The 27385-nt window shown below is 55.1% G+C and overlaps 1 protein-coding gene across 6 annotated transcripts; it reads left to right on the top strand.

The window, feature by feature from the left end:
• The first annotated feature begins 1659 nt into the window (after positions 1-1659).
• On the top strand, positions 1660-26758 carry ASIC1 (acid sensing ion channel subunit 1). Of its 6 annotated transcripts, none has more exons than XM_024991966.1 (12): positions 1660-1832; positions 2693-3069; positions 3672-3867; positions 21169-21319; positions 21943-22070; positions 22367-22517; positions 22871-22927; positions 23386-23539; positions 23938-24029; positions 24227-24306; positions 24391-24495; positions 24653-26758. In XM_024991966.1, exons 2-12 carry the CDS (start codon positions 2708-2710, stop codon positions 24755-24757), a joined length of 1581 nt encoding a protein of 526 aa, XP_024847734.1. In that variant the 5' UTR covers positions 1660-1832; positions 2693-2707; the 3' UTR covers positions 24758-26758. The 6 variants fall into 6 exon arrangements, with proteins under 6 accessions (XP_024847734.1, XP_059742563.1, XP_059742564.1 ...); XM_059886582.1 differs by having other exon boundaries at positions 1746-1832; positions 22364-22517; XM_059886580.1 differs by having other exon boundaries at positions 1743-1832; positions 22364-22517; positions 24391-26758.
• Positions 26759-27385: the final 627 nt, after the last annotated feature.

The following is a 27385-nucleotide window of genomic DNA, read 5'->3' as shown; positions in this document are numbered from 1 at the left end:
CAGCTCTCTGGAACAGCCTGGTGCTGCTGGACAGCTCCCCAGTTCAAGAGGAGAATCTAAGATCCTCCCTTCCTCTTGGTAGCACCTTGACCAAGAATCTAGTAACTGGATCCCAGTCTCCCTTCTCCTCAGCCCTAAGCCTACACTCCCTCTTGGGATCTCCAGCGCCCTTCCCTGTAGTTCCATGTGCCCCCTGCCCCCAACCCCTCACAACTTCTCATCCAACTTCTTTTCTCCGTGCCAGCCCCTTCTCATTATACGTTCTCATTCTGACTTAAAGCCCTGGGAACACACCTCTCACCTCCCTCTCCCAGAGCTCCACCAGCCCACAAGTGGAATGAAGGAGGGGCTAGAGATAGAATTCTTGTCCCCCACACTCCCCTCCTCATCATCTGACACCATCAGACCTCAACAGCCTTCGTGCTAAGAGCCCCTAATGAGCATCAGCAAATTAACAACTTCCTTTTGATTGCTCCTACTCTGTTAATTGGATAGGGAGGGCCCCCCAAGGCCTCTTAGAGAGGAGAAAGGAGGAAGAGGAGAGAGGTGAGCACTACAGGAAAATACCCCCCCCCCCCAGGCCTGGTGTCAGTGGCTCAGAATTTAGCTCCAAACCTGAGTACAGCTTCCCCCTCCATCCCTTCCTCTCCTGTCCACCTCCCCCAACCTCCCAACCTCCCACCTCTCCCCATCCCCTTCTCTTTCCCTGTTTCTTGATGTCTGTCTAAATTTCCTTGACCTCTGGCTATTTCTCCTTCCTTCTCTGCTCCTTCTTTAGCGGTTTGGCAATGAGAAGCTGCAAACCTGCCGCCGCCTTCCACCCCAAAGGCAAGGCCAGTGTTACCAGGATGGGGTTTCTGTGGCCAAGGCTCTGTTTGTTTATATATGTACATGTGTGTACGTGTCACTTGTAGGTGGGGAGCCAGGATAAGAGCAGGTGAATACTTGTAAGTTCATGAGTTCCTGCTCTGTGGGCCAGGCCTCCGGGGTGTGTGGGTGTCTGTGGGGGGTGCATGTAGCTGTGAGTGGCGTAATGTGACTCTGGTCTGTATATGTGTCTATGTCTCCGCACGGGCAAGTGCTTGAATCAGTCAAGTGTGACTCGGAGCTTGTGTGTGTGTGTGTGTGGGTACGCGCGCGCGCACACGCGCTTGTGTGCCACCAGAGGAAGCAGCAGCAAGAGGCAGGAGCATCGATCCGAAGGAGACAGCGCGGGGAGGGGGACGCTGGGGGCAGACACCTTCCCTCCCGTGCGCGCGCGCGCGCGCGCGCACTCAAACACACACACACACACACATACCACAGTCAGACACAAGCCACAGGGCCTCGCAAGCAGGGAGACGGCTCCGGGACCCGAGGGAGGCAGCGCCGCCGAGCGCGGCCAGGAGGAGGGGGCGAGGCAGCGGGGGGAACCCTCGATCCCGCTCCCCGGTCCGGGGTCCCCGCGCGCACACCGGCCCAGAGACACCCTCGCAGACACTCGTAGGCGCGCACGCGCACCCTCTCCCCTCCCCCGCCGCCTCCCCTCCCGCCGCCTCCCGGCCGGACGATGGATCCCTGCAGATCCCGGGGCTGAGAGCACCGCGCACCGCGCCGAGCCCGGGCGGACTGAGCCGAGGCGAGCGAGGGAGCGCGCTCGGCGGGCGGGCAGACGGAGCCGAGCCGAGCCGGGCCGGGCGGGCCGCTCCCTGCAGGGCTCTGCGCGGCGTGCCGCGGCGGCCGCCGGCTCCCGCTCCGGGCCATGAGCCCCTCCGCGGCTCGGCGCTGAGCCCACGTCCGGCCCCGCGCCCCAGGACCCGCCGCCGTTTGCCGGGTTCCCGAAGCCCCCTCAGGTGGGTCTCCGATTCCCCCGCCTTTGGCTGCGGGACTCCCCAGCGCCCGGAAGCCGGGACTTTCCTCCCCTGTAGCTTTCCCCAGCTTCTGGGGCGCCTCAGTGGCTGGGGAGGGGGGCGGGGGCCGAGCAGGGCATCTGGCTGCGTCGAGAAGCTAGACTGGGGTGGGGGGGTTGCGTCCGGGGCGGGGACAGCTCGCTGTCATAGGGAACCGCGCCCCCCCCCATTTCTGTGCAGCCACCTCGGGCTGCCCTCTACCCCCCACCCCCCACCCCAAACATGCACACCTACAGCCTGCGCCGTTCTGAGAACTGGAGACGCCTGCAGGTGTGGACACAGGCTGGGCCCCTCTCTGCCTCCCTGGGGGTTTCTGACTCAGGTTTAGCTCGTGGGGTCGGGGGCAGGGATGAAAACCCAGTCCTAGGGACACCCTTGACCAGAAACTCCTGAGGCCGGGTTCAGCCCATTTGGGGGAGTTTCCGTCTCCAGGATGGGGTGGACATTCCTGTCCCAGAATGACCCCACATCTGGAGGGAACTCCTGTGCCTGCCTGTGGGGATATGGGGACTTCCCTCTCGTCCTCGGATGACCACATCTGGGGTCACCCCTGGCCCAGGAGGCTTCCCTGGGAGGGCATTCTTTTGGCCTAAACTGACCTCCAAGTCCCTGCATTGGCAGGAACCCTCTTCTGGGAGGGTGTCCACGGGGCAGCCACCTTTGGGCTTGCCCACCAGAGAAGTCTTCTGCCCCCAGAGGCAGTGACCTCTGGAGGGGGGGACTCCGGATGGACCCAATTGGAGGGACACCATGTGCACTCTTAACCCAGGGCAGTGACTGACTCCCCACCCCTCTCCCCCCAGATCCCCTCGGCCAGGATGGAACTGAAGGCTGAGGAGGAGGAGGTGGGTGGCCTCCAGCCGGTGAGCATCCAGGCCTTCGCCAGCAGCTCCACCCTGCATGGCCTGGCCCACATCTTCTCCTACGAGCGGCTGTCTCTGAAGCGGGCGCTCTGGGCCCTCTGCTTCCTGGGCTCCCTGGCTGTGCTGCTGTGTGTGTGCACCGAGCGTGTGCAGTACTACTTCCACTACCACCACGTCACCAAGCTCGATGAGGTGGCTGCCTCCCAGCTCACCTTCCCTGCCGTCACGCTGTGCAACCTCAACGAGTTCCGCTTTAGCCAAGTCTCCAAGAATGACCTGTACCATGCCGGGGAGCTGCTGGCCCTGCTCAACAACAGGTGGGGGGCTCCCACCCATCCCCACTCCCAGACACCCCATCTGGGTGCTTCTTCTCTAGCCCACCATACAGCCTAGACAACCCTGCCCTCCAGCCCCCGAAACCTGCCACTCAGAGCAAAGGAATTGGGGTACTGCCAAGCACCCAGTTAAGGGCACCCAATCTCTGATCCTAGCGTGGTTCAAAACAGCTCCGCCCTTATCCAGCCTGAGCTGTGTGACATGGTCACACTCTCTGGAGTGACCTCTGCCCACCCTCTTGCTACTACGTCTCAATTTTCTCCTCTCTTGGGAGATCCGGGCATGCTGTCTTTAAAGGGTAGAAACCATGGTATGAAAGCCATAGTTCCTGCCTTGAGCTCTCTGCCCACCCACCCTTACCCCTGTGCTCAGATGCCCGACCCCTGGGCAGCCAGTGCAGATCCTCTGTCTTCTCAAACCCCAGGGGGCAGATCCTCTAGACACGCCCAGATCTTCTTTTGGGCCTCTGCCCAGGGCTGGATGCTGCCCTTCCCCCAGAGTTGGGCATGGGACACTGGAGGCAGAATGGAGGCAGGAACTGAAGATCCTGCCAATCCATGCACTGCTCACCCCTGGGCTCCAGGTATGAGATACCAGACACGCAGATGGCAGATGAAAAGCAGCTGGAGATACTGCAGGACAAGGCCAACTTTCGCAGCTTCAAGCCCAAGCCCTTCAACATGCGCGAGTTTTATGACCGCGCAGGGCACGACATCCGAGACATGCTGCTTTCCTGCCACTTCCGGGGGGAGGTCTGCAGCGCCGAGGACTTCAAGGTGGTGAGTGAGTCCCCCTGGCTGGCGGGTCGTGAGTCAGCCGGACCCCTGAGGAGGAGGAGACTAGGAGCCGCAGGGCCTCTGGGAGGATGTTGTATGTTCCTAGGGTTCACTCCTGGCAGAAGCGGGACTTTGTTTACTTCAGGGGGGCATTTGCTGTTAGTGAGGGCCTCAGCCTTGTGTCTGTGATGGCAGGAAAGAGAGCCTACAGTGCATAGATGGATGTGTGTGTGCGCGCGCACACACACACACACAGCCTAGCAGAGCCCCCCACCCCATCAAGCTTACCTTCTGGACCGCAGGTGTCAGAGCTGGGGGTGGCGGTGGGTAAGCTGCAGCCTTGTTACTCAAAATGAGATCCAAGGACCACCACCTGGGAGCTTGAACAAAAGGTAGAACTTTGCCACCCCATTTCTCAGACCTACTGAGTCAGAATCTGCAGTTTAACAAAATCCTCAGGTGGTTTGAGTTAAAGTCTGAGCTGCAGCATGAAACATGGGAAGTAAGGGAAGGAGCTTTCTCTTAAAAAATTGGACAGGTAATTCCCTCTGTGCCACCCCTGCCCCTGGCCACTACACACACACACACACACACACACACACACACACACACACACACACACACACACACACACACACAGTGTCTGGTTGGGTTCCCCCCTTGCCAGCCCATAGTCAGGGTCTGAGGAAGAAGAGATGATTTGGGGCTCATAGTATGGCTGAACTGGAGACTCCCTTTGCTTCTTGAAGTAGAGATGCCCCACAAATATTCATGCCCCCCGCCCGCCACCACAGATGGAGCTGACTGGCATCTCATGTGACAGGTGATTATGAGTAAGTCATACAGGTTGCTGGAGGGTTAAAGTCAGGCAGAGTGTGGAAAGGGGCCAGAGGAACTGGAGCCATGTGTGAAGAAGAGTACCAAATGTGAGGATGATGCCTGGAACTCTTCTGAACACTCTCTAGGCTCTCCTTCAATCCCCTGGATGAATAGTCATATTTATCTCTATTGAACGAGTGCATAAGCTGAGACAGAGAGGTAGAGTGTGTTACCCAGATCACAGAGCTGGTTAGTGAGAGACTCAGGATTAGAACTCATGTCTCATTCAGTCCTAACGCAGTGTGCTCTTTGCATTAATATTGCTGACCCTGGAGTCACCATGTTCACTTCCAATTCTGGCCGTTGCTCTTGAAAGCCCAGTCTCCTTAGGATTCTTTTTCTCTCTATGTGTGCGTGTGTTAGCCGCTCAGTCATGTCCGACTCTTTGCAACCCCACGAACTGTAGCCCCACCAGGCTCCTCTGTCCCTGGGATTTCCCAGGCAAGAATACTGAAGTGGGTTGCCAGTCCCTTCTCCAGTTTTCTCTCCATGTCTGCTCCTAGTTCTCCACTCTCAGATCCTCCTCCTTTGCTCCCTGCCCATTTTCTCCCACGCTTGCTCCTCTCTAGCATTAGGGGAGCATGAACTGCATTTGTGTAGAAAGGTTAGAACTATGGTCATGCTTGTTTTTTCCTCTGAAGTTATACAAGACTTCCCAATCTCTTTAAGCCTTGCTCTCAGACCAGTTTCATGGGCCTTTGTCAATCCTGCTCGACAAAGTTTACATGACCACAGTCCTTGCTGAGCCAAGCTCATAGGGAGCTTGCTGCTGCTGCTGCTGCTAAGTCGCTTCAGTCGTGTCCGACTCTGTGCGACCCCAGAGACGGCAGCCCACCAGGCTCCCCCGTCCCTGGGATTCTCCAGGCAAGAATACTGGAGTGGGGTGCCATTGCCTTCTCCAATAGGGAGCTTAGTGTGATGCAAGAACCATTTCCTTCCCACTTTTTCTTCCTCAAAGCAGGTGAGTGCTAGATTCCCCAAAGCCCAAGACCAAAGGGCTCCCAGACTCACCAACTATATTTCCAAGGGTAGTAGAACTGTAGATGAAGGTGGAAATGAAAGCCAGAGCCCTCCTCCTCTGCAGCATATTTCACACAAGCAAAAGGGACCATCAAGACAGACAGAGGGATGACCCTGGGGGATGGGATGGGGAGGGAGGTGGGAGGGGGATTCTGAATGGAGGGAACACAGGTGCGCCGTGGCTGATTCATGTCGATGTATGGCAAAAACCACTACAATATTGTAAAGTAATTAGCTTCCAATTAAATAAATTAATTTTTTTAAAAAGAGGAGACCTCTCTAGTGGTCCAGTGGTTAGGACTCCACACTTCCACTGGGTGGGGGGGTGGCGGCGGTGCAGGTTCAATCCCTGGTTGGGGAACTAAGATACCACATGCCACGCAGCCAAAACAATTAAAAAAAGAAAACCTATTAGATCGAATGGTTTGTAGTGTTTGGATAAGGACAGGAATTTGTTGGCTCGACCTGGGAAGGTGCTAAGGCAAAAAGTGGGGTTACCATTAGGTCATAGAAAGTGTATAGTTGAGGCTTCATTTGTCCTTTATATCCAGGAAGATTCCAAGTGGTGATGCTAACATATATTTTGTTTCATGGAAATTGAGATACTGAAATGTGATTGGTCCATGTTGTCTGAGGGGACAGCCCCACACAATTAGATGGAGATATGATTGGTCCACAGAGTTCCAGAGCAATGAGATTTCTTCCTCTTGCTGGGGAGAGATGCCTGGCTAGAATCCCACTGCTCCAACACTGGCACTTCTTGGTCCTGCGTTGTCAGGGAAGATTAGGTTTTTGCTGTTTCTAAGCCCATGTGAAAGACCTGACCTGAATCTCGCTGGATCCAAACTTCTCAGACCTTCCTTCTACCCTCTCAGGTTGCCCTCACCGCATCCCTTTCTACTCTGCCCAAAGGGATGTCCCTATATGGAGAAGGGTGCTGGCATTCTCCAGCTCTCTGGCCCTAAGGGGCAAAAACACTCATGCCTGATATTCTACCTTCTTCCTTCTTAATTAACATCTGCCTCTCCATCCTTGCTGGTCTCTGCTAAGCCAAGAGGCGTGTATCCAGACCCTGGACAGATGAAGCACTGTCAGAAAACATCAGTCTGTCAGATCAGAGCTTAGGGAGACCATCCTGGCATCTTTTGCTCCCTTGAGAGTAGAGGTTCTTAACAGGGCATCCAATGCCAGCTCAACGTGTTCACAAAATAGAGCGTGTGTGGACACGTGTGAACTCTTCCGCAGGTTCCAAGGGCAACCTTCATCCAAAAACAGGACCCCTGAATCTGGAGGACAGTGCAGGGGGCATAGGAAGGGCATCCTGTGGTCCACCAGCTCCCCCGGTGGGGTCTGCAGTCACAAGCGTTTTCCCCAGATCTGCTTCTGAATCCTGCTCAACCTCAGGGGATGACATGGTGATCAAAGAAGTGGTTTGGCCAGGTCCATCCCCCAGTGGTGGCAGAGTCAGCTCAGGAGAGTGAGGGGAACCTGGGCTAAATCTGGGAGAAGCTGGTTTGGAAACCTTTGGGGACTGAAAAGGCAGAGGGCCATGGGGAAGAGCTCTCCACAGCAGCCCAGTTGGGTTGACCTCAATAGCTTTCTCCTGAGCTACCAAAGACCCACCCACAGGCCCCCTCTTCCCTGGCCTCCTCTTCTCCTTCTTGATGGGGTGTTTGGTTGCCAGGGCAACACGGTCTGAGACTCCACTCACCCCCCCCCACTTTGAGGCCAGCCAGGCCAAGGCAGGGCAGGGGTTCCAAGAGGGGGCCGGGGGTGCAGCTGTCTGCTGGTGTCTGGGTGGGGGCCAGGGGGGAGCGAGCACAGTCGCAGCTGGTGCCAGCCTCCAGCTGCACCTTATCTGTCCCTGGCAGTGGGAGCGCCGATGTGGCTGGAATGCTGAACAGTTCCAAGGGGAGGGGGCTGGCAGATGGTGGCCTAGTGTGCCCTATGCCACCCCCCTTCTCCAGCTGAGACCCAGATCCTTCGCCTGGGGGACAGAGAAGTGGGAATTCATCTCTGAACCCTGCAAGAGATGGAAGGGAGGGGAAGAGAATGGAAATCTCGGGGTGGGTGTGCAGGGGGGATAGTCTTCTTTCAGGAGGGGGTGGACCTGGGGACAAGGGATAGGGGACAAGAATCCCTGGGGGACCCTGGAGTGGCAGCAGAAGCCTCTCAGAGGAGAGGTGGAGTGAGGAGGTGGACAAATAAATCCCCTCAAGGCTCTGGACCTGGACAGGGAGCTTCTGGAGCACCTAGGGGAGGTGAGATGCTGATATGAGAGGGGTGATCCTGGGACCCAGAGCGTGGTGGCAGAGGTCATCTTAAAGCGAGCAGAGCCAGGCATGGTGGGTCCCAGGGAGAGCCAGGACTAGCAATGAGAGCTTCCTTATCTCCAGGGCTGGCCCTTCCGGTTCACTGACACCCCTCACTCCATACGACCCCACAGCAGCTCAGAACTTGGGTCCCTGGGGAGGGCCTGACCTCACTCCTGAGGTCTGTTCCCTCCAGCTGGGCAGGGAGTGGAGGGGCTGCGGTGGGGGGCTGCTCAGACTGCTACTCTCAAAGAGAGGAAGGAGGGTCATTGGGCTACCGTGTCCAGAAGCCTGGTGGTCTTTGTCTATCGGGGGAAGTGGGGGCAGATGGGGGAGCATGCAGGGATTGCAGAGGGACAGGAGGAGCTGGCGGGCAGAAGCTAGCTCTGGGGAAGGGGCACCCCACCCTCAGGCATTCTTGGGTGCCTCCTTCAGCCTTACCCTTCCCGTCTCTCGCTCCCGCTCTCAGAAGTGTCTGAGGTTGGAGGGGAGGCAACTGAATAGAGCCATTGCAAGAATCCAGGGGACCCTGCATTGGGGTCTCTCTCATAACACACACACACACACACACACACACACATTAACACTTGGGTGACTCAGTTTCCTCTCTCACCGCCTCCGTCTCCTCCCCGCCCCCCATCCCTTGCTGTTTCTGACTCCGCCCCTCTCCCAGACTGCTGTCAGCTAAGAGGTTACTCTAAGTTAATTGATCTCCGGCTGTTGGCTAAAGTAATAGGGAGTTGATGTAAGTAAGTGCCTCTGGGGGCAGAGCCGGAAATGGAGGGGTGCAGAGGAGCAGCTTCCAAGCCTTGGGCTTTCTTCTGCCCCAGCCAGCGGAGAACTACCTCTAAGGTAGGGCCACCTTGGCACCTGGTGTGCATCCAGAAAGCAAAGGGGAGGCCTGCTGAGAGGTCTGAATGTCTCTGCTGGCAGACTCTGGAGGTAGCTCGGAGCATGCTTTAACTTTGTGGAAGGCAATCTGAATTCCTGGGGATGGTGAGGGAGACTGGATGTTAGGCACGAGGGCTGGAGTTGGGAGAGTCAAGCTTCGCTGATATTCTTCCTGTGACCCTCGGAGCCCCTTAGAAATGCCAAGCCCTGCGCTGGGCACTAGGGGGCAGTGGTGAGCAGGCAGATGGTGTCCCTGCCCTCAGGGAGCTTAGAGCCACGTGCTGTAACCCCAGGAGGCACAGAGGGCAGGGGCAGGAAGGGAAGCCTAAGGGTTTCAGAGCAGAGAATCACATGCCAAGCATGAGAGGACCCTCATCATCTGGGTAGAGTCCTTCCAATCTCCCCAGCCCAGCTCAGCTATTCTGAAACTCCAGTTCTACAGAAAATATGGTGTCTCCCAACCCCAGACTCCTCCCACTGATGACCAGTCTAGTTCTCTCCCTCAAGGGTCCTTGTCTTTGGTCAGGCTCTGGAGGCAGGAGCTGTCCCTCACTGTCCATCTGAAGTGGCTCCAGGGGTCTGTACCCTCCAGCTGAGAAACTTGGGATCAGAACTCTGGCAAGGGGTTCTGGGAGGCAAAGCAGGGAAGGAGACAGCTCGAAGGAGAAGGGTGTCTGGTTTGGGTGGAGAGTGTGGCTGGGCACTGGCACTCCTGGGATCTCTTTTGGGCATAGTTTCATCTGGCTCCATTTCTCAATTTCCTGTGAGCCAAGGGGGCTCTGAATGGATTTTTAAATTTGCCAGGGGGCAGCTTCTCCTTCAGCTTCTGGGACTCTCTGGCTAGCCCCTGCTGGCCCATGGGTGGAATGGGTGTGCAGTACGTTTCCCAGATATATGCATCAGGCATCTTCTTTGTGGAGAATTTTGAAATGAACATGAAACTGCAGTGTACTTTCATTCACCTTGAGGGGAAGTTTCCTTAAGGAACTCTAAGGACAGAGACGCTCACCCCAGGCTCTCCAACGCCATTCCTGAAGGAGAAGGAGGGCAAGTTGTGTCTTTTCTGAGCTCCTATGAATTCTTGGAAAGATAACCCTTTCCCTAACCCCCTCCATGTGGCCGACAGTCCTCGAAGCCTGGGAGGTTGGGCTTTATGGCTGAGTATCGAGTGTCTCTGGTATGTCGGCTCTTTCGTGCCTGGCTGGGAACATCCCTGGGGAGAGAAAATGCTGCAGTGGCCTTGACCCTGGACAGCAGCCAGCTCAGGCTTCCTCACCACACGCCACACATGTGCCCTAGGTGTACGAGAACCCGTGTGCACCTCTCTATGTATGTCTGAAAGTGGGAGTGTGTGGATGTGGATTAGGTTGTGATGTGGACAGGGATGGATGTGCGTGGGGGCACATGCAGCTCGCTTCATGTGGCCGCGGGAGAGAGCATGTGTGCCCATGAACCTCGGCCCCATGCAGAGCACATACCAGCAAAATCAATCCTCTCTTTCGGTCATGCTTTGCAGCTTACAAATTCCCTTTAAATCCTGTGATCCTTATAATTCTGGGAGGCAGGAAGATGTTAATATCTTCACTTGAAAGATGAGGAAACTGAGGTCCAGAAGTGTTACATGACCTGCCTGAGGCCACAGAGCCAGTAAATGCCAGAGCGTAAGCTTGACTTCAGATCTTCTATGCCTGATTCTTTGTGGGTGACCACAGAAGTGGGGATGTGTGTAGTGGAAGAGGGTGCCCAGCTCCCCATCTGTAAAGAGACAGTGGGGGTGAGACAGGAAGGAGAAGCAAAAGGATGTAAAAGAGAAGATCCCCAGCCTCAGGATGACTGCACCATCTTGTGACTCCTGCTTCTTCGCTGCACCATTTGGCCAAGTCCCAACCTTAGAGGGGGCTTCCCAGGGCCCTAGTGGTAAAGAATCTGCATTCCAATGCAGGACACATGGGTTTGATCCCTGGGTCAGGAAGATCCCCTGGAAAGGGGCATGGCAACACTCCAGTATGTTGCCTGGAGAATCCCATGGACGGAGGAGTCTGACAGGCTACAGTCCATGGAGTTGCAAAGAGTCGGACACGACTGAAGCAACTTAGCACAGCATACAGAGCACAGCCTTAGATGGACCCACTACTGGCTTCCTCAGCCACGCTCTACCAGAGGAAGTCACATGACAGGCAGGCTCAGAATCACATTGTGCTCATGATCAACATCCTTATAAGGGCCTGCAGCGCTGCCCTGGCAACCCCAGTGTTTTCCTGGTCAACCTGCTCTCCTGTGATTACTGTAAATTTCTCCATGCTTCTCGAAGTGCCACCCTTCCTAGCCCTGCTGTCACCCTCAGCAGATGACCTCGCCTCCTGCTTCGCAGGGAAGATAGAAGCCTCAGACAAGATCTCTCTGCCTCTCTGGGTTCCTGCCCCCGGAGGGGAACATCCATCTTATCTAAGCTGAAATCTCAACCTATTCTTACCCTCTGATCTCCTTTGACTTTTGTGGGAATTTTACCTTAAAGATCCTGCCTCTCCCTTCTTTATAGTCAGTCTCTCTCCAGTGGAACCTCCCCATTGATAGTGAAACATGCTTGAGATTCTCCATCTTAAATGTATACCTATAATGACAGCTAATATTTATTGAGCACTTACTATGTACCAGGCTTTAGGTTAAAATAAAAACAAAACAAAAAATCTCTCAATTCCACTAAACCCCCCGCCCCGCCCAGCTCCCACAGTCTCTCTCTGCTTTCTTTCACAGACAATATCCTTAACATTGATGAATAGATTCCACTATCTCCATTTTCTCATCTCGATCTCACTCTCTGATCCACTCAGGCTGCCTTCTTCCCCTGTCCTCAGCACTCCTCCAAAACGGTTCTCGCGGAGGCCACTAGTGACTGCCATGTGTCCAAAATCCACAACCATTTTTTTTATCCTTGATGTCTCGAAAATCATTCAAAATGGTTTACCACCACCTTTATTTTTTTTTAAGCAGGTTTGCTTTATTTATTTATTGTTATTATTTTTGGCTGTCTCGGGTCTTCACTGCGGCATATAGGCTCTTCATGGAGGTCTCCTGGCTTCCTCTGGTTGCAGCGCAGGGGGGTTTCTCTCCAGTTGGTGCGTGCAGGCTTAGTATTTCCCCCAAAGTGAAAGTGAAAGTCGCTCAGTCGGGTCCGACTCTTTGTGACACCATGGACTGTACAGTCCATGGAATTCTCCAGGCCAGAATACTGGAGTGGGTAGCCTTTCCCTTCTCCAGGGGATCTTCCCAACCCAGGAATTGAACCAGGGTCTCCTGTATTGCAGGTGGATTCTTTACCAATTAAGCTATCAGGGAAGCCCAGTATTTCCCTGACCAGGGATCAAACCCTCATCCTCTGCATTGGAAGGCAGATTCCTAACACTGAGCCATCAGGGGAGTCCCCCACAACCTCTTTTTCGCATGACTGTATTGCTTGATAACGGTATTCGCTTGATTCCCCTGCTTTGTCTCAGTGCTCCTGCGTCCTTGCCAGTTCATTCTCTTCCACTTGGCCATTAAATGTTGGCACTACCCAAGTCTAAATCTCAAGCTTTCCTCTTCTTCTAAATTGTGATTTAATGGTACAGCTTGATGCATTTTTCATTCGTATATTTTTACACTGGTGTATTTATGTAATATTTTATATATTACATCAGTGTGTACTTACATTGATTTAAAATTGTAAAACATGTCTAGAGTCCCAGAAAGTTCCTTCAGACCCTTTCCGAGTCAATCCTACCCACAAGAGTTAACCACTGTTCTGGCTCCTGTCAGTGGAGGTAAGGTTCACCAGCTTTTTTTTTTTTTTCATTAGAGGATAATTACTTTACCATACTGTGATGGTTTCCCCAGTTCTTGAACTTCCTAGACTATGTAACCTTAATGCAATATATACATGATTGTGTTGGTCTTCTTTTGCTCATGACTACGTCTGGAAGATTCAGTCTCTGAGTTAATATATAGTTCTTTTTCAATGCTGTGTAGTACCTCATTATGTAAATAGCATAAAATTTATCCATTCTACTCTTGCTAGACATGTGGGTTGTTACTAGTTTTTGGCTATTATACATAAATTTACTGTAAACATGCTGTTACTTGTCTTTAGGTTGCTATATGCACTCATTTCTCTTGGGTATATGACTAGGAGGGCTTCCCTGAAGGCTCAGTCAGTAAAGAATATGCTTGCAGGACAGGAGACTCGGGCTCGATCCCTGGGTTGAGAAGTTCCCCTGGAAAGGGACATGGCAACCCACTCCAGTCTTCTTGCCTGGAGAATCCCGTGGACTGAGAAGCCTGGCGGGCTACACAGTCTATAGGGTCACAAAGAGCTGGACACGACTGAGGGACTGAGCATGCATGCGCAAGGACTAGGAGCTGTGGTTAAATCATAAGTTAAGATTCTGTTTAGCTTGAATGGATCCTACCAAATCAGGCCACTTTTCTGTCTTTTCTAAAAAACTTTATATTCTATTCCTGAGCGGTCTCGTCTTCACTCGTGACTTCAATCACCATGTACACACAGACAACTGCCAAATGTATATCTCAGCCCAGCTCTCTTCTCTTAGCATCAGCTCCAGTGGCCAATTTTTCACTTAACATCTCCACTTGGATCTCCCCAAGGCTCCAAGAACCCAGCATATGCAAAGCCAAATTCATCATCTTAGCTCCCAAACTTGTCCTGTACTTGTGTTGCTGATCTAGTGAGCCATTCACCCACTTATGCAAACTAGAAACCATCCCGGGCACTCCATCTCCCTCTCCTCCCTACCCAGGTCTCCCAGTGTTGCCTCCTGAATATCTCCACTCCATCTCCATGTTTGAGGCCACCCCATGGCTCCATGTCCCACCTAGACTGCTCCAATGGTTTCCTAACAGAACTTGTAGAACCCCTCAGTCTCTTCCAGAGTGGTCTCTTTAAAACACTGCTCTGATTGCTTGAAATCCTTCCATGGGGAAATGGACCAGAATCCTAACCCTGAGGGGTCTGGTCCTGCCTGCTGTCTGGCTACATCCTCCTCCTCTGAGCTGTCTCCTCTTGGGACTTTCCAGTGACTCTGTGCTCTGGAATTTCACCCCTACCCCCACCAACACTTACATAAGCAGACCTTTACCTAATTATTCCTCCTTATTCTGTAAGTATTTACCTGGCTGTGTTGGGTCTTAGTTGTGGCATTTGGGACCTTTCATGTGGCGCATGGACCCTCTAGTTGTGGCATACAGACTCAGTAGCTGAGGCACTTAGGCATAGTTGCTCTGTGGCATGTGAGATCTTAGTTCCCCAACCAGGGATCGAACCCCTGTCTCCTGCATTACAAGGTGGATTCTGAACCACTGGACCACCAGGGAAGTTGTCCTCCTTATTCTGTAGATTTCAGTCCAAACATCACTGTCTCAGAGAAGCCTTCCTCAGTTTCTAGTCTGGGTCAGATTCCCCTGGCACTCACTTCCACGGAATCATATTATTTTTTTCATAGCACCTATCATACTTTGCAATTAAGTATTTATTTTTGCAATTAAAAAAAACAAACAAACACTGTCTCCCCCACTAGATAATAAGCTCCATAAGGGCCCAGTCCTTTATCTTTTTCCCACAGTGCTCAGCACAAGCACACTCAGGAAAGATTTGATGAGTAAATGCAAAAATGGAGACGGAAGGGATTTAGTGAGGAATGACCTACTTATAGTGTCAAGCCCACTGCTTGCTCTCCATGAGACTTGAATGGGTCATTGTGCCTCAGTTTCCCCATTTATCAAATGGGGAGAGATTACTCAAACTTGCTTATTTTGCTGGGTTTTATATATGAATCCCCTGAAGCATCAACTGAAAAGCAGGAAATACTTCCATAGAGATGAGGGGTGGGTGGAGTTAGAGGGAGATGTGGAGAAAGTCAGAGAGAGCTGGGTATCCAGGCTCGGCTTGAGAGAGGTCCTGGGAAGGCAGTGATGAGGGGAGGAGCTGTGTCTTTGGACGGAGAGTGCAGAATTGAGTGGTGTTCCCAGGGTGTTCCCAGGGTGTGTGCTGCCTGGGCACTTCTCCTGGGGTCCCCTGTGTGTGCTGGCGGGGGAGTCTGTGTGTTCGGCTTAACCCGTTCCTCATCTCCCTATTACTGTGACAAATGTGGATTATCTACCTACCGGAACAAGATAAGGAGGAGAGAATGTTAGAGGATGGAGGAGGGAGGAAGAGCAGTTGAGGGGTGTGTGTGTGTGTGTGTGTTTGTTCCCTGCCCACAAGAGGGCTGTGTAGGTGTGGGTGTGGGTCTTTGTGTTCGAGTGGGGGAAGAAGTGTACTGCCACAGCAGATTTGCTGCCCTCAGGAGCTGCTCCGTGTGTGCTTGCCCTGCTCTCTGCGGAGGCCCAGCACAGGGAACTTCCCTGCCTTAGTTTCTTCCCTCTGGAAGTCCAATCTACTCCCTCTTCCAGGGAGGCTGCAGGAGGGGAACGATGCCCTCTAGTGGGCCTGGGGCGCAAGGGCAGCTGCAGCTTCCCCAGCCCAAGCCTCAGTTTAGGCTGGCCCACCCCCAACCGAGTCTGGAACTCACCTCTGAAACAACAGCATCCTGGGCATGTACAAAGCACTCCAAGAGCTGAGGTCTGGTAAGCGGGAAGAATTGCACAGGGGACGGGAACCAGAAAAAGAACCCGTAAATTCATACAGGAGAAGCCTGAGGACAGCAGCTAAATGCTGGAGGTCTCGCCTCATCTCTACAGTGACTTAGCTCTGGTTGGCCTGGATGTTCCTGGTCTTTTCCCTCCTGTTTCTCCACGTGGTCCCTGGGTCCTGCTCTTTCATCCTCATGGCCCCTTTCCTTAAGGAGCTACTAATGACTGTGCATGCCCAAAGGGACTTGAGCATCCCTGGATCCTTCAGTCTGTTCTGAGTAGGCACTCACTATGCCCTGGAATCAGGGGAGGCTTCTTGGAGGAGACAGCATGTGAGTAGGGTCTTGAAAAATTAGTAGAAAGTTTCCAGAGAGTCCAGGGAAGGCATGATACTGTGGATGAGCCTAGTGTGTCTGTGGAATGAAAGAGGGCCTGGTGGCTGGGCGCTGGTTGCTGGACTGGGGAGGGTGGGGAGGTGAGGCTGGAGGATAAACTGCCAAGGCCTTGTAGGTTTCGGGGTGTGGGGTAGGGGTTCAGGGGTGGGGAACTGAATTTTACCAAGAGGCCCTGGGGAGTGAGAGGTCTTGAAGCAGAAGAATGGTCAGAATTACATAGCATGGACTAAAGGTGGGGAGAAACTGCAGGGAGGCAGGGAGTGAGGGACACCAGCTGGGAGGCGTTTGTTTAGGGGAAAGAGGAGGTGGCCAGTCTGAGGGCAGTGGCTTAAGGGTGGAGAGGGACCAGATCTCGAAGGCTGCTCTTCTTCTGGGGCCTCTGTGTCCCTGGCAGCAAAGCTGAGGCCACAGGTCCCACATCAGTCAGTTCTGCTGGAGCCTGGCATCCTGCCTCCCATCCTTGACACACTCTAGGGTCTCTACATACAAATGGAGGAGGAGAGATGTGTGGGAACAAGGAGGGGCAAGGAGGAAAAGGAGGGGAGGGAGCCTGGGGCTGTGGGTTGGTTAAGGACTAGAAAGGCCCAAGGAGACTTGCCTGACCCCCTCTGTCCCTCCTCTGGCCCTGCCGAGGAAGGGTTAATTCGTTTCCCCTCCCCCGCCCCTCCTCAGGTCACTTTCTAGGCCCTGGAGACTTGGCTGATGGCTCAAGTTCCTCAACCAGTGGCCCTGAGTAATCAGAGCACAGAGGGGCCAGGGGCCTAGGGGTGGGGACTGATGAGAGCAAGAAGAGCATCAGAGACGCAGGGGCTGGCGGTACTTGCGAGGCTTAGGATTTGGGGGTACCCCAGGTTGATTCCCAGCACTCTCTCTACCTGACCCAGGACCCTGTGTCAGTGTCTCAGAAGGGGAGGCCTGCAACTGCTCTCCTGGACTGTTGGGGGTGGGCAAGCTGGGAGGGGGAGTGGTGATCTGCCAGGAAGCTTTTGAGCTGCGAGAGACAGGGTCCCTCCCCCCATTGCCGGGAAATGGCTATAAATGAGTCTGTGGTCAGTGAGAGACCTCTGCTAATGGAACCTGGGCTGCCCCCCAAGCCACAGAAGGGAGTGCAGCTCAATGTGTGTGGCGGGGTGCTGACTGAAGCAGAGCAGGGGTCAGGGGAGGGCGGGGAGGATCCATGGTGTCAAGGATGGCTAGAAGGAACTGGAGGCTGAGGGAGCGATTAGGGGTTCAGGGAGTAACCAATGGTAAACTGTGGTCAGCTCAGTGATGAGAAGCGAGTTTAGAGTCAGGGGAAAAACTAGAGGGGACCTGGGGTGTAAGAGTGTATGGGGAGAAGTGGGGGATAAATTAGTTAATTGGGGAGATTATAAATCAGGGGGAGTTAGAGAAGAAGTAGAGCTTAATTAGAGGTACTGAGTGAGTATGGGGGCTCAGATAACTCAGAGGAAAGGCCAGATCAGGTGAGAATGAGGGTGAGAAGGCTGAGGGATGACTGGAGGGTGAGAGGGAGACTGAGGGGGTGTGTGTGTCTTGGGGGAGGGGCAGAGACTGTTGCTGGCTGAGCAAGAGCAGAGGACTCGGCTAGGTCTCATTTCACCTGGAGAGGTGGGTACCAGGAGCCCCAGGGCCTCTCCAGGGTTTCCAGTCTGTCCTTGACCCTGTCAGTCCTGCTGGAGCTGGCGACAGGAAAGGGGCTCCAGCCCCCCTTCCCTCCATCAGCCTCCCTTTTTCGCTGCCATCAATTATTCATGGGCTCAGACACCCGCCCTCCCTGGCAGGGCAGGCTGGCCCTCCTCTCCACGCCCCGCCCCACCTCAGCCACGCTGCCACAGAAGCCCTGGCGAGAGGGGGGACGGCCAGCCGGGCGGCAGAGACCTGATCAGAGGACCGGAGGACCCTGCCTAGGGTCACAGCCCCGTCCCCACTCTCCCGCCAACCTCCCGGGGCCAGGAAGCCCCCAGAGAAGATGCCCATCCAGATCTTCTGCTCCGTGTCATTCTCCTCTGGAGAGGAGGCCCCCGGGCCCTTGGGAGATGTATGGGGTCCCCGTCAGCAGCAACAACGGGACAGCTCAGACTCAGAAGAGGAGGAAGAAGAGAAGGAAAAGGAGGCAGAGAGGAAGGAGGCCAGAGAGGCGGACTCACCGATGGACCTGGTGGCCTTCGCCAACAGCTGTACCCTCCACGGCACCAACCACATCTTCGTGGAGGGGGGTCCTGGGCCGCGGCAGGCCCTGTGGGCAGTGGCCTTCGTCCTGGCACTGGGAGCCTTCCTGTGCCAGGTAGGGGATCGAGTTGCCTATTACCTCAGCTACCCACATGTGACTCTGCTAGACGAAGTGGCCACCACGGAGCTGGCCTTCCCAGCGGTCACCCTCTGCAACACCAATGCAGTGAGGCTGTCCCAACTCAGCTACCCCGACCTGCTGTACCTGGCCCCCATGCTGGGGCTGGACGAAAGCGACGACCCAGGGGTGCCGCTCGCCCCCCCAGGGCCCGAGGCCTTCTCGGGGGAGCCCTTTAACCTGCACCGCTTCTACAATCGCTCCTGTCACCGGCTGGAAGACATGTTGCTCTACTGCTCCTACTGCGGGGGGCCCTGTGGCCCTCACAACTTCTCGGTGGTGAGTGGAGCCCGCGGTGTCTGCCGTGTTCATGCTGACTGTGAGCGTGGCGACCGCACTGGTGACCGTCCCGCCCCTCCTCCCCAGGCCACCCCGCTCCTGTGACATGCCTCAGAGAGCCCTCACCTGGGAGCCCCAGGGTCTGCAGCTGGGCTCCATTTCCAGGGCTGTGCCAGGACTGCCCTCCCTGTTAGAATCCTGGACACACAGTTGGTAACTAGTTGCTGCCGCAAAGCCTCCAGCGTCTTCCCGAATATCCTCCAGCGTGTCCAGCCCTTTCCCAAACCTCCCTGTGATCCAGCAGGGTCCAGACCTGACTCTGTCACTGAGGTTAGCCTTCGATCTGGTGGCCAGTGCCTATGTGTGGCCTTAACAATTTTGACTGTCACCCCCGGACTGGAGCTGGGACCAGTGCCACCTGGTCTCTGGAGGTGCAGGAGAAGGGTGTGGAAGGGAGGCAGAGGGGTAGGGGTACCCCCTGCACCCCAGCACCCCCGTCAGCAGCATCCTCACGTGGCCTTCCTGTGCTTCTCCTACCACCTGTGTGCATGTGTGTGTGCGCACATGCGTGTGTGTGTGCGTGTGTGTGCGCACGTGTGTCTGAGGGAGAATAACAGGTCTCCTCCAAATCCTCCCCTTCCGCTTCCAGTTCAAAGTGGCCAGGGACCCGATTCCTAGGGGAAGCCTAGGAACGGCTAGGGCCTTCCCTGGTGAAGGACCAAATGACACCCCATCCTCTTCCCCAGCTCAGCTTCCAGTTTCATCTGGCCTGACAGGTGCCCTCCTGTCCCCTACAAGTGCCAGATGCCAGGCCTCTCCTCCCCATACAGCCATCTCTCAGCCCCCAACCTCTTCCCTAGTACAGGGGCCGGTGGGTGTCATCATGTCGGTGCATCGTGGACTGACTACAGACAGACAGGGACCTGGAGGTTTCGGGCTCTGGACCTCAGACAGGCAGGGAGTTAGAGGAACACGGGACAAGGAAGGGGTCAATCTGGTTTCTGGGATCTAAGGGTAGAGGAGGCACTTCTCAAGCAGAACCACCAGGTGGCAGCAGAGTCCACTGGTCCTCAGCACAGCCCTCAAAGCCGGCGCTCGGGCTGCAGGTCCCAGCCCATCTCAGCCACCAGGAGTTCCTCACTCCCTGGGTGAGGGGGAGGCAGGGGTGCGTGTTCAGCCTGGACTCTGTGGCTAAATGCCACAAAGCCTGGTGGTGGGGCTGGGGGATCAGGAGTTCTCTACCTCATCTCTGGACCTCACCCACAAAATGGGGGAGTGCTTTTGTTATTTTTTTCCAGAGGGGAGAGGAGGAGGCTGTTCTAGGAAGGGAGCAAAGACTCTACTGCCTAGCAACCCACACGCCGTCCCCACCCCAGTCCAGCCTGACACTGTCTCTCCTTCTCTGGGCTGTGTCTGCACTCACCTTGTGACTTGCTTTGTGGACTCTGTCACAATGTCACAGGAGTGAAAACACACTCGCCTCACATAGGGGAACTTGGAGGCATTCTGGGATGCTGTGGGGAAAGGACCATGAAGAACTGGTTCACTTTTCTCTCTGTGGCTGTGTAATCAGAGCTGCAGTAAGGGCTGCTCTGTGACATGGAGTTGGGGGGGGGTCCTGCCCCCAGGGCTGAGATCTCTTCTGTAGCCCTCACCATTCTGCACCAACATTAGCGAATATGCCAGGTCCTGGATAATTCTGGTGATAATGGGACAATGATGGCCATGAGGGGCTAATGGCAGAGGAAAGGAGCATGCTTAGCGTGGTCTCGGGCAGAGCAGGGTTTCAAATGCCTGGTTGGGCGGGGGGGGATTTAGGAGAAGAGAAGATATGTCTCAGAAGGCCCTGGGCCTGAGGAGAGGGTCCCAGGAGGGACCAGAGGTGTGGCAGGGATGGGGTCAGATGATGGAGCTATATATGCAGGGGTCCTGCAGGAAAAGGGTTACCCCTCGGATGGTTTAGTTGGAAAGACTAACAAAGGGACTGTTTACAGAGCTGCAGGAGAGTAAAGAAAAACAATGAGGGGGGCTGGGGCACCAGAAATAGTGGGAAATTATCAGAGTCAAGCTAAAGGAACACAAAGAGGCAACAGTGGTAGGCAGGGAGCCCCCCTGGCAGGATTTGTAGTCAGGAAGGGTCTAAGCCACCTTCAGAACCCTCGCAGATAAATGGCCCGGTCTTTCCCTCCTGTCCTGGTAGACTACAGTCCATGGGGTGGCAGAGAGTCAGACACGACTGAGCAAACGTCATGCAGCAGCTCCCTCGTCCCATCCTCTGATCCCTCACTGATACCTCTAATAGGTGGAACCCAACCTGAAGCCAGTCGGATAGCAAAGGCGCACAGGCAGTGCATCCTGCAGGGATCAGGCTTCCAGGGCACACAGCCGGCCAAAGGACTACGGAGTGGGTGGGAAGGAGGACAGATGGGGAATGGGCTGCTCAGGAGGGATCATTCCTAAAGAGATGAGACTCCACCAGCTGGAGGGTCCGGAGACAGTCCCCGGAGGGCAGAGCATATTGGCAGGACTCTCAGGCTCTCCACTCTGCCCTGGCCAGGTCTTCACGCGGTATGGAAAGTGCTACACGTTCAACTCTGGCCGAGATGGGCGCCCACGGCTGAAGACCATGAAGGGTGGGACGGGCAACGGGCTGGAGATCATGCTGGACATTCAGCAGGACGAGTACCTGCCCGTGTGGGGGGAAACCGGTATGTCACTTCTCTCCGGGGGAGCCCCCTCCCTGTGGCTCCAGGCCTCAGCCTCTGGCAGGGGCTCTGAGGCAGGGCGTGGACTCTCTTCCCTTCCTCCCAGTATCTCCAGCTCCCACTCTACCTGACGGCCACACTCACATTTCCCTGGCTCCCCTTTCCTGGCTCAGTTACTCTCCAAGGTAACCAGCCATCATTTTCCACCCGTGGCCGCCACTCACTCTATAAATAACTCTGTCTCTTCTTGGGCTGCCTGCCGTCTGTCTGGTCTCAGGGGCCTTGGGACAGAGAGAGATGGGGGAGAAGGGAAAAAACAAGGGGGAGCAATGGAGAGCCTCTGAGACAGTGAGAAATAATCTGAAACAATGAGATACGTATGGAAGCCAAGTAAGAGAAGAAGTGTGTAGAATGCAGGGGTCACCAGGGCAGCATGAGGCTGGTGAATCCAGAAGGAGCAAACGTCATGCAGCAGCTCCCTGGGGAAGGGCCAGGACTCCTTGGACTAACTATCCTCCCCTAGTCTCATCGTTGTCGTCTCAAGAGAGGGAGGAGGCCCCTAGCTCTGAAGAAGGTTAGGGAGGAAGAAGAAGCCCTCCCAACACACACCCCTCTCATTCCCATAGATGAGACGTCCTTCGAAGCAGGCATCAAAGTGCAGATCCACAGTCAGGATGAACCTCCCTTCATCGACCAGCTGGGCTTTGGCGTAGCCCCAGGGTTCCAGACCTTTGTGGCCTGCCAAGAGCAGCGGGTGAGAGGGCCACAGGAAGCTAGTCCCAAGGGTGGGGCCTGGGGGCTCAAGATGGAGGTGGAGTGGTGGGCAATCAATAATGGGAAGGACAGGTGAGTTAGAGCCTGGGTAGCCATCTGACTAGTCAGGAGCATGACTGGTCTAATGAATGGGATGCTCCGTAAACTCTGAGACCTTCAGAGGCTGCAGAGGGAGAGGGGGCAGGACTCCTGAGTTCTGCATCGTGTCAGAGGAGTCCATCAAGGTGACTCGGGGAGAAGTCCCCACACCCCCCAGCTCCCCGGCTCTCCCAGCAGCTCATCTACCTGCCCCCGCCCTGGGGCACCTGCAAAGCTGTTACCATGGACTTGGATTTCTTCGACTCCTACAGCATTACCGCCTGCCGCATCGACTGTGAGACGCGCTACCTGGTGGAGAACTGTAACTGCCGCATGGTGCACATGCCAGGTGAGGCCCCGGGCCCCTCAGCCTGCCGCGCCCCCCACCAGCTCCCCGTGCAGGCCAGCCTCCCGCCAACAGGCGAGTGAGACCAGCTGGCCTCTCCTCACCCCGGGTCCAGCACAGTCTATCCCATATGGCTCTTGCCTCTCTGACCTCAACTCCTGGCTGGACCCATAGGGATTGGTGAGAAGGGTCCAGGAGAGATGGACTGTAGCATGGGTCACCTCCAGTACAGACTAGGCACCGACTATTCCTGCCCTCCCACCCTCTCCCAGCTCCCAGCATTTAGGCCTCTGCTACCACCAGTCATAAGACCCCTTTCATCTCCATCCTGTACTGCTGTCTTTTCTCCTTTCCAGGGGACGCCCCATACTGCACTCCAGAGCAGTACAAGGAGTGTGCAGATCCTGCTCTGGGTGAGTGCCCCTGGCCCAAGGAAGTCAGGGGAGGGAAGGAGGTGCTGCCAGCTGTCTGCATAGGGATCTCAGAGCAAGCTCTCAGGAGCTTCTAATAACTCCTGGATCAGGCTTCGTGTGCACCCTCCTGTCTGACTCTGGCAAGGCTGGGCATAGCATCTCTAGAGGCCCTGTGAAAAATGGACAGGGGTCACCTGGTGGCCCTCACCAGCTCTCATCAGCACCTCAGCTGACTGACCCCGGAGTGCCCTGAGAGAAGGAGATATGAGGATTAAGAAATATCCATGGGGAGGCTGGGTGAGGGATCGGCACTGCTGGGCACATGGCTGTAATGAAGGACAAGTCAGAAAAAAAGAAGGGGGCTCAGGCTTCCTTTGGGAAGAGCCAGGTTGTGGGTGTTGGGAAGGTGCTGGCAGAAGGGCACCACTCAACTGGCACCTCTCACCTGGCTGGCACAGACTTCCTGGTGGAGAAGGACCAGGAATACTGTGTGTGTGAAATGCCCTGCAACCTGACCCGCTATGGCAAGGAGCTGTCCATGGTCAAGATCCCCAGCAAAGCGTCAGCCAAATACTTGGCCAAGAAGTTCAACAAGTCTGAGCAGTACATAGGGTAAGGGCTCTGGCTGTGAAGGGTAAGGGATGGGCCCTGTTGGGGTTGGCAGACAGGACCAAACTGACAACACAGGGAAGGCCACCAAAGAGTCTCAGATGGGCATGGAGGGAAGATCAAGTCAGAACACGTTAAGGAGGCACCCCTTTCTCATTCCTCCTCTCTTCATCCTTATGGCTATAACTGGGATCGCCTCACAATTGCCTGTGTGTGGAGCGGCTTTTCAATTACCCCATCATATTTAATCCTCACAACACCTCTAAAAGGCAGGCAGGTAGCCACATCAGCAAGTTTTATAGATACTGAGATTCGGTGAGGATAGCTTGCTGAGGTCACCCAGCTAGTAGGGGACAAAAATGCAATTTGAACCGAGGTCTCCTCTCCCACCCCCTCTGCAGGGAAAACATCCTGGTGCTGGACATTTTCTTTGAAGTCCTCAACTATGAGACCATTGAGCAGAAGAAGGCCTATGAGATTGCAGGGCTCCTGGGTGAGCTGCTGGTAGCACCTGTCCCCTTCCCACGACACGGGCATTGTGTGACACCCTACCACCCAAAGCGGGCTGCTCACCTCTGTCCCACAAGGCTTCCTCCCCTGCCTGCCCCAGGGGCCTTCTCCTGTCCCAGTGAGCTCCGCCGCTCCCACTGTGTCCTGACTCCCCTGACCTTCCTGTGGGCCCCCCTGCAGGTGACATTGGAGGCCAAATGGGGCTGTTCATCGGGGCCAGCATCCTCACGGTGCTGGAACTCTTTGACTACGCCTACGAGGTGAGTGGGGTGGGGTGTGGGCGGGGCACGGGAGGGGCGGGGTTCCAGACTGCCCACCCACCCGCCACCCTACTTCCGTCCCAGGTCATAAAACACAAGCTGTGCAGAAGAGGGAAGTGCCAGAAGGAGGCCAAACGGAGCAGCGCGGACAAGGGCGTGGCCCTCAGCCTGGATGACGTCAAAAGACACGTGAGGGAGCGAGAGAGGCGCGCCCTCCAGCCCCATCCCTTACCTGACCACCCCAGGACCACCCCCCTTGCCACCTCTTCTCCTTTGCCTCCCCCACGCCCCGGGGGCACCTGCGGCCCTTCCGATAACCAGTCCCTGTCCTGTGCCCTTCCCCCAGAACCCGTGCGAGAGCCTCCGGGGCCATCCTGCCGGGATGACGTATGCGGCCAACATCCTACCTCACCATCCGGCCCGAGGCACTTTTGAGGACTTTACCTGCTGAGCCCCGAAGGCCACTGTACCAAAGGCCTAGATGGGGAGGGCTAGGAGAGCAAGGGGGCCCCCAGCTGCCCCCCACATCTGCCCTGGGGACTCACTCCCCTCTCCCAAGGCAGCCCCCCACTCCTGGGCGGTCCTTTCCTCTTGAATGTGGTGAGGAAGGAGTCTGGAACCACAGAGTCCTCTCCCCGCCTCAATCCCTTTCTTTTCTTTTTTTTTTTTAACAAAACTAATCTAAAACAGAAACTTAAAAAGAGAGTATGGGGCAAGTGACCTCAGGCTGCCCCTCTCTGCTCCATGCTGCCTCCCACAGCTCCCAGCCTGAATTCTGTCTGTCCGGCTGTCTGTCATCTGAGTGTCCACCTACATTTTGCTGCCACCAGTCACCAAAGCCCCCTTCCAATGGGGGGTGGAGGGGATCCCTTGGGGTCTGGAGTTTGGCCCTAAACCAGAGAATGTACCTTGAAGGGGAGGGCTAGTAGGGGGGGCTTCCCCAGCCTTAAGAGACCCTCTGAGCCCAGTGGCCCCCCCCCAACCCCAAGTCTCCAGGCAGGAACCCTAGTCCTGTCTGTTCTCCCCCCACCACCTGGTAACCTGTGAAGTCTCTAGGGAGGTGGGGGTGGGGGATCCCCTGAAGAAGTGGAGCTGGGACACGATGTGGCCCTGGTGCTGTAGGCCACATTCTGATAACTGCAAGTTCACCCCCCACCCCAGAGCTGCTGGAGAGAAATCGCAAGAGGCAGCCCTCCTCTGCCGTCCCATAAGAGATCCAGCTGGTTGGCCTCCAGCTCAGGGAGCCGGGCACTGGTGCCTAACCTCACTGGTCCCTCTCCCCCAGGCCCCTGCAGAGGGCCACATCCATAAATTTTCTTATGGAATTCTCCTAAGTCCTCTTCTGAAACATTTGCTTCTCTCAACAACTTCATCTGCATTTTCTATTTCTATACGATACAGACTCTATATTGCTATATCTCTGTATATACTTTCCCCGACTCTGTCTCTATTTCATCCCCTTGTGTCTCTAAGAACAACCCTCTCCACCCCTCCTACAAGTTCCCCTTCTGTGTTTCCACCCCTTCCCTGGTCTCTGAATGCCTTCTCCTGTATAAAGAGTTGGACTCTCCCCTGGTGTCTGTACTGTGTACACACATCCCTCTAAGAAGCACAAGGAGACGACACGCGCATTGTAACCTTCGCACTGTCTCGGTGGCGACATAAAGGAAGCTGTGAATTACAAGCTCTGCCTCTTTCTGGCCTCACCCTGTCCCCCCAGCCTGGGTTTCCTTTGCCTTCCCTGCAGCCTTAACATTCCCTCCCCTGCTCCACCCACCCCACTGTCCTTTGCCTGGCTGACTGCAGCCTCCCCAGGGAAGGGGTTGCTACAGCGAGAGCCCCCACCCATGGGATGGAGATCTGCTCTGCACACTAAGGCAAGAGGGAGCTGTGAGCTGATGACTGCAGCAGAAGCAGCAGGGTGTGGACCGGCAGAGGCCTTCAGTCAGCGGCCTTTGTCTCCTTCTGGATGCCCAGGCCTCTTTGCTCACCTAGTACCCAAGCCCACCCCTTATACTTTTCTGGTGAGGTACCGTTTGATAGTGGAATGAAAGAGACAGGCCTAGAGGGGACATTGAAAGCTCTGCTATTCTGTTCCTCCTTTCCTCCCTTAATGAGAAACCAGCGAGATAGAGGACCTGCCATGCCCCCTCCATCAGGGCCCTCCTCCCAGGCCAGAGCCCTGCCCCTTCCCAGGCCTTCTCTGTCCAGCTGCCTCATAGCCTCCAACCCCAGAACAAGACCTGTGGCAGGTCATCTGTGCATTCGCCTGGAGCTGGAGAGTGAGGCCATAGGATCTTTGGCAACTCTTGGTTCCCAGGAGTTCCTTAGAGATCAAACCTCTCCAGAGGGAAGCAGGAGCAAGGCCAAAGGGTGTGCAGTGGATGGGGAACAGCAGGCAGGGCTATAGGTGACGCATGCCTCTGGTCTAATAAACTGGGTTTTAACCATCTCTTCTTCAATGTCGTTCTTCTCTTATTTGAATAGTATTTAGGCCTTCCCACTAAGTGTCTAGAGCTGATTTTGGCTTGGGGCCACACAATCAGGGGAGGAGTAAGGAGGCGGGAGCAGGGGTGCTCTGGTCCTCCTGGGATGGGACAGGCTGACCATCACACTAGGAATGGTTTGAACCACTGGGCAGGGAAAGAGGAAGAGGTCAAAGGCAACAAAGATCCCCAAAAGAAGTTCTAGCAGAAAGGATTCTTTGGTGAGGAGGAAGGGTCACACTTCGAAATAAGCTTAAAATCTGGTAGCAGTTTAGGTTAAAGGTCAGGGGCAAAGCTGGGTTGAAGTTCCTGTAGTTATTGAGGAACTTTATGGAATGAGCCCCGGACTATGAACCGGAAGATCTGGATCCTAGGTTTCGACTTTACTGCTAACTTGGTTGACTTCACCAAGTTATTTATTGAGTTCACCTCGCCTGTTTGTAAAATGGAATAAACAGTGCGTTCTCTTCAGTGTGCTGGGCTTAGAACCGGAAGAGAAAGGAAAAACGCACTGCGTTTGGAAAGTTAAACGCACTGCGCCAAGATAAAGCATTTACTCCATCACCCTCGCGTAGGGATGGTGCAGTGGTCCC

This window comes from Bos taurus, chromosome 5, assembly GCF_002263795.3.
Source record: "Bos taurus isolate L1 Dominette 01449 registration number 42190680 breed Hereford chromosome 5, ARS-UCD2.0, whole genome shotgun sequence".
NCBI lineage: Eukaryota > Metazoa > Chordata > Mammalia > Artiodactyla > Bovidae > Bos > Bos taurus.
The sequence above is the reverse complement of the archived record's forward strand: the minus strand, read 5'-3'. Positions and strand labels throughout refer to the sequence as shown.

What these genes read in the sequence shown, in the direction of transcription:
- ASIC1 (XM_059886580.1), top strand. Translation starts at nt 2,708, where the DNA reads ATGGAACTGAAGGCTGAGGAGGAGGAGGTGGGTGGCCTCCAGCCGGTG. An exon ending in TGGCCTGCCAAGAGCAGCGG is followed by an intron (nt 22,071 to 22,363) that starts GTGAGAGGGCCA and finishes CGGCTCTCCCAG; the next exon opens with CAGCTCATCTACCTGCCCCC. An exon ending in CCGCATGGTGCACATGCCAG is followed by an intron (nt 22,518 to 22,870) that starts GTGAGGCCCCGG and finishes TCTCCTTTCCAG; the next exon opens with GGGACGCCCCATACTGCACT.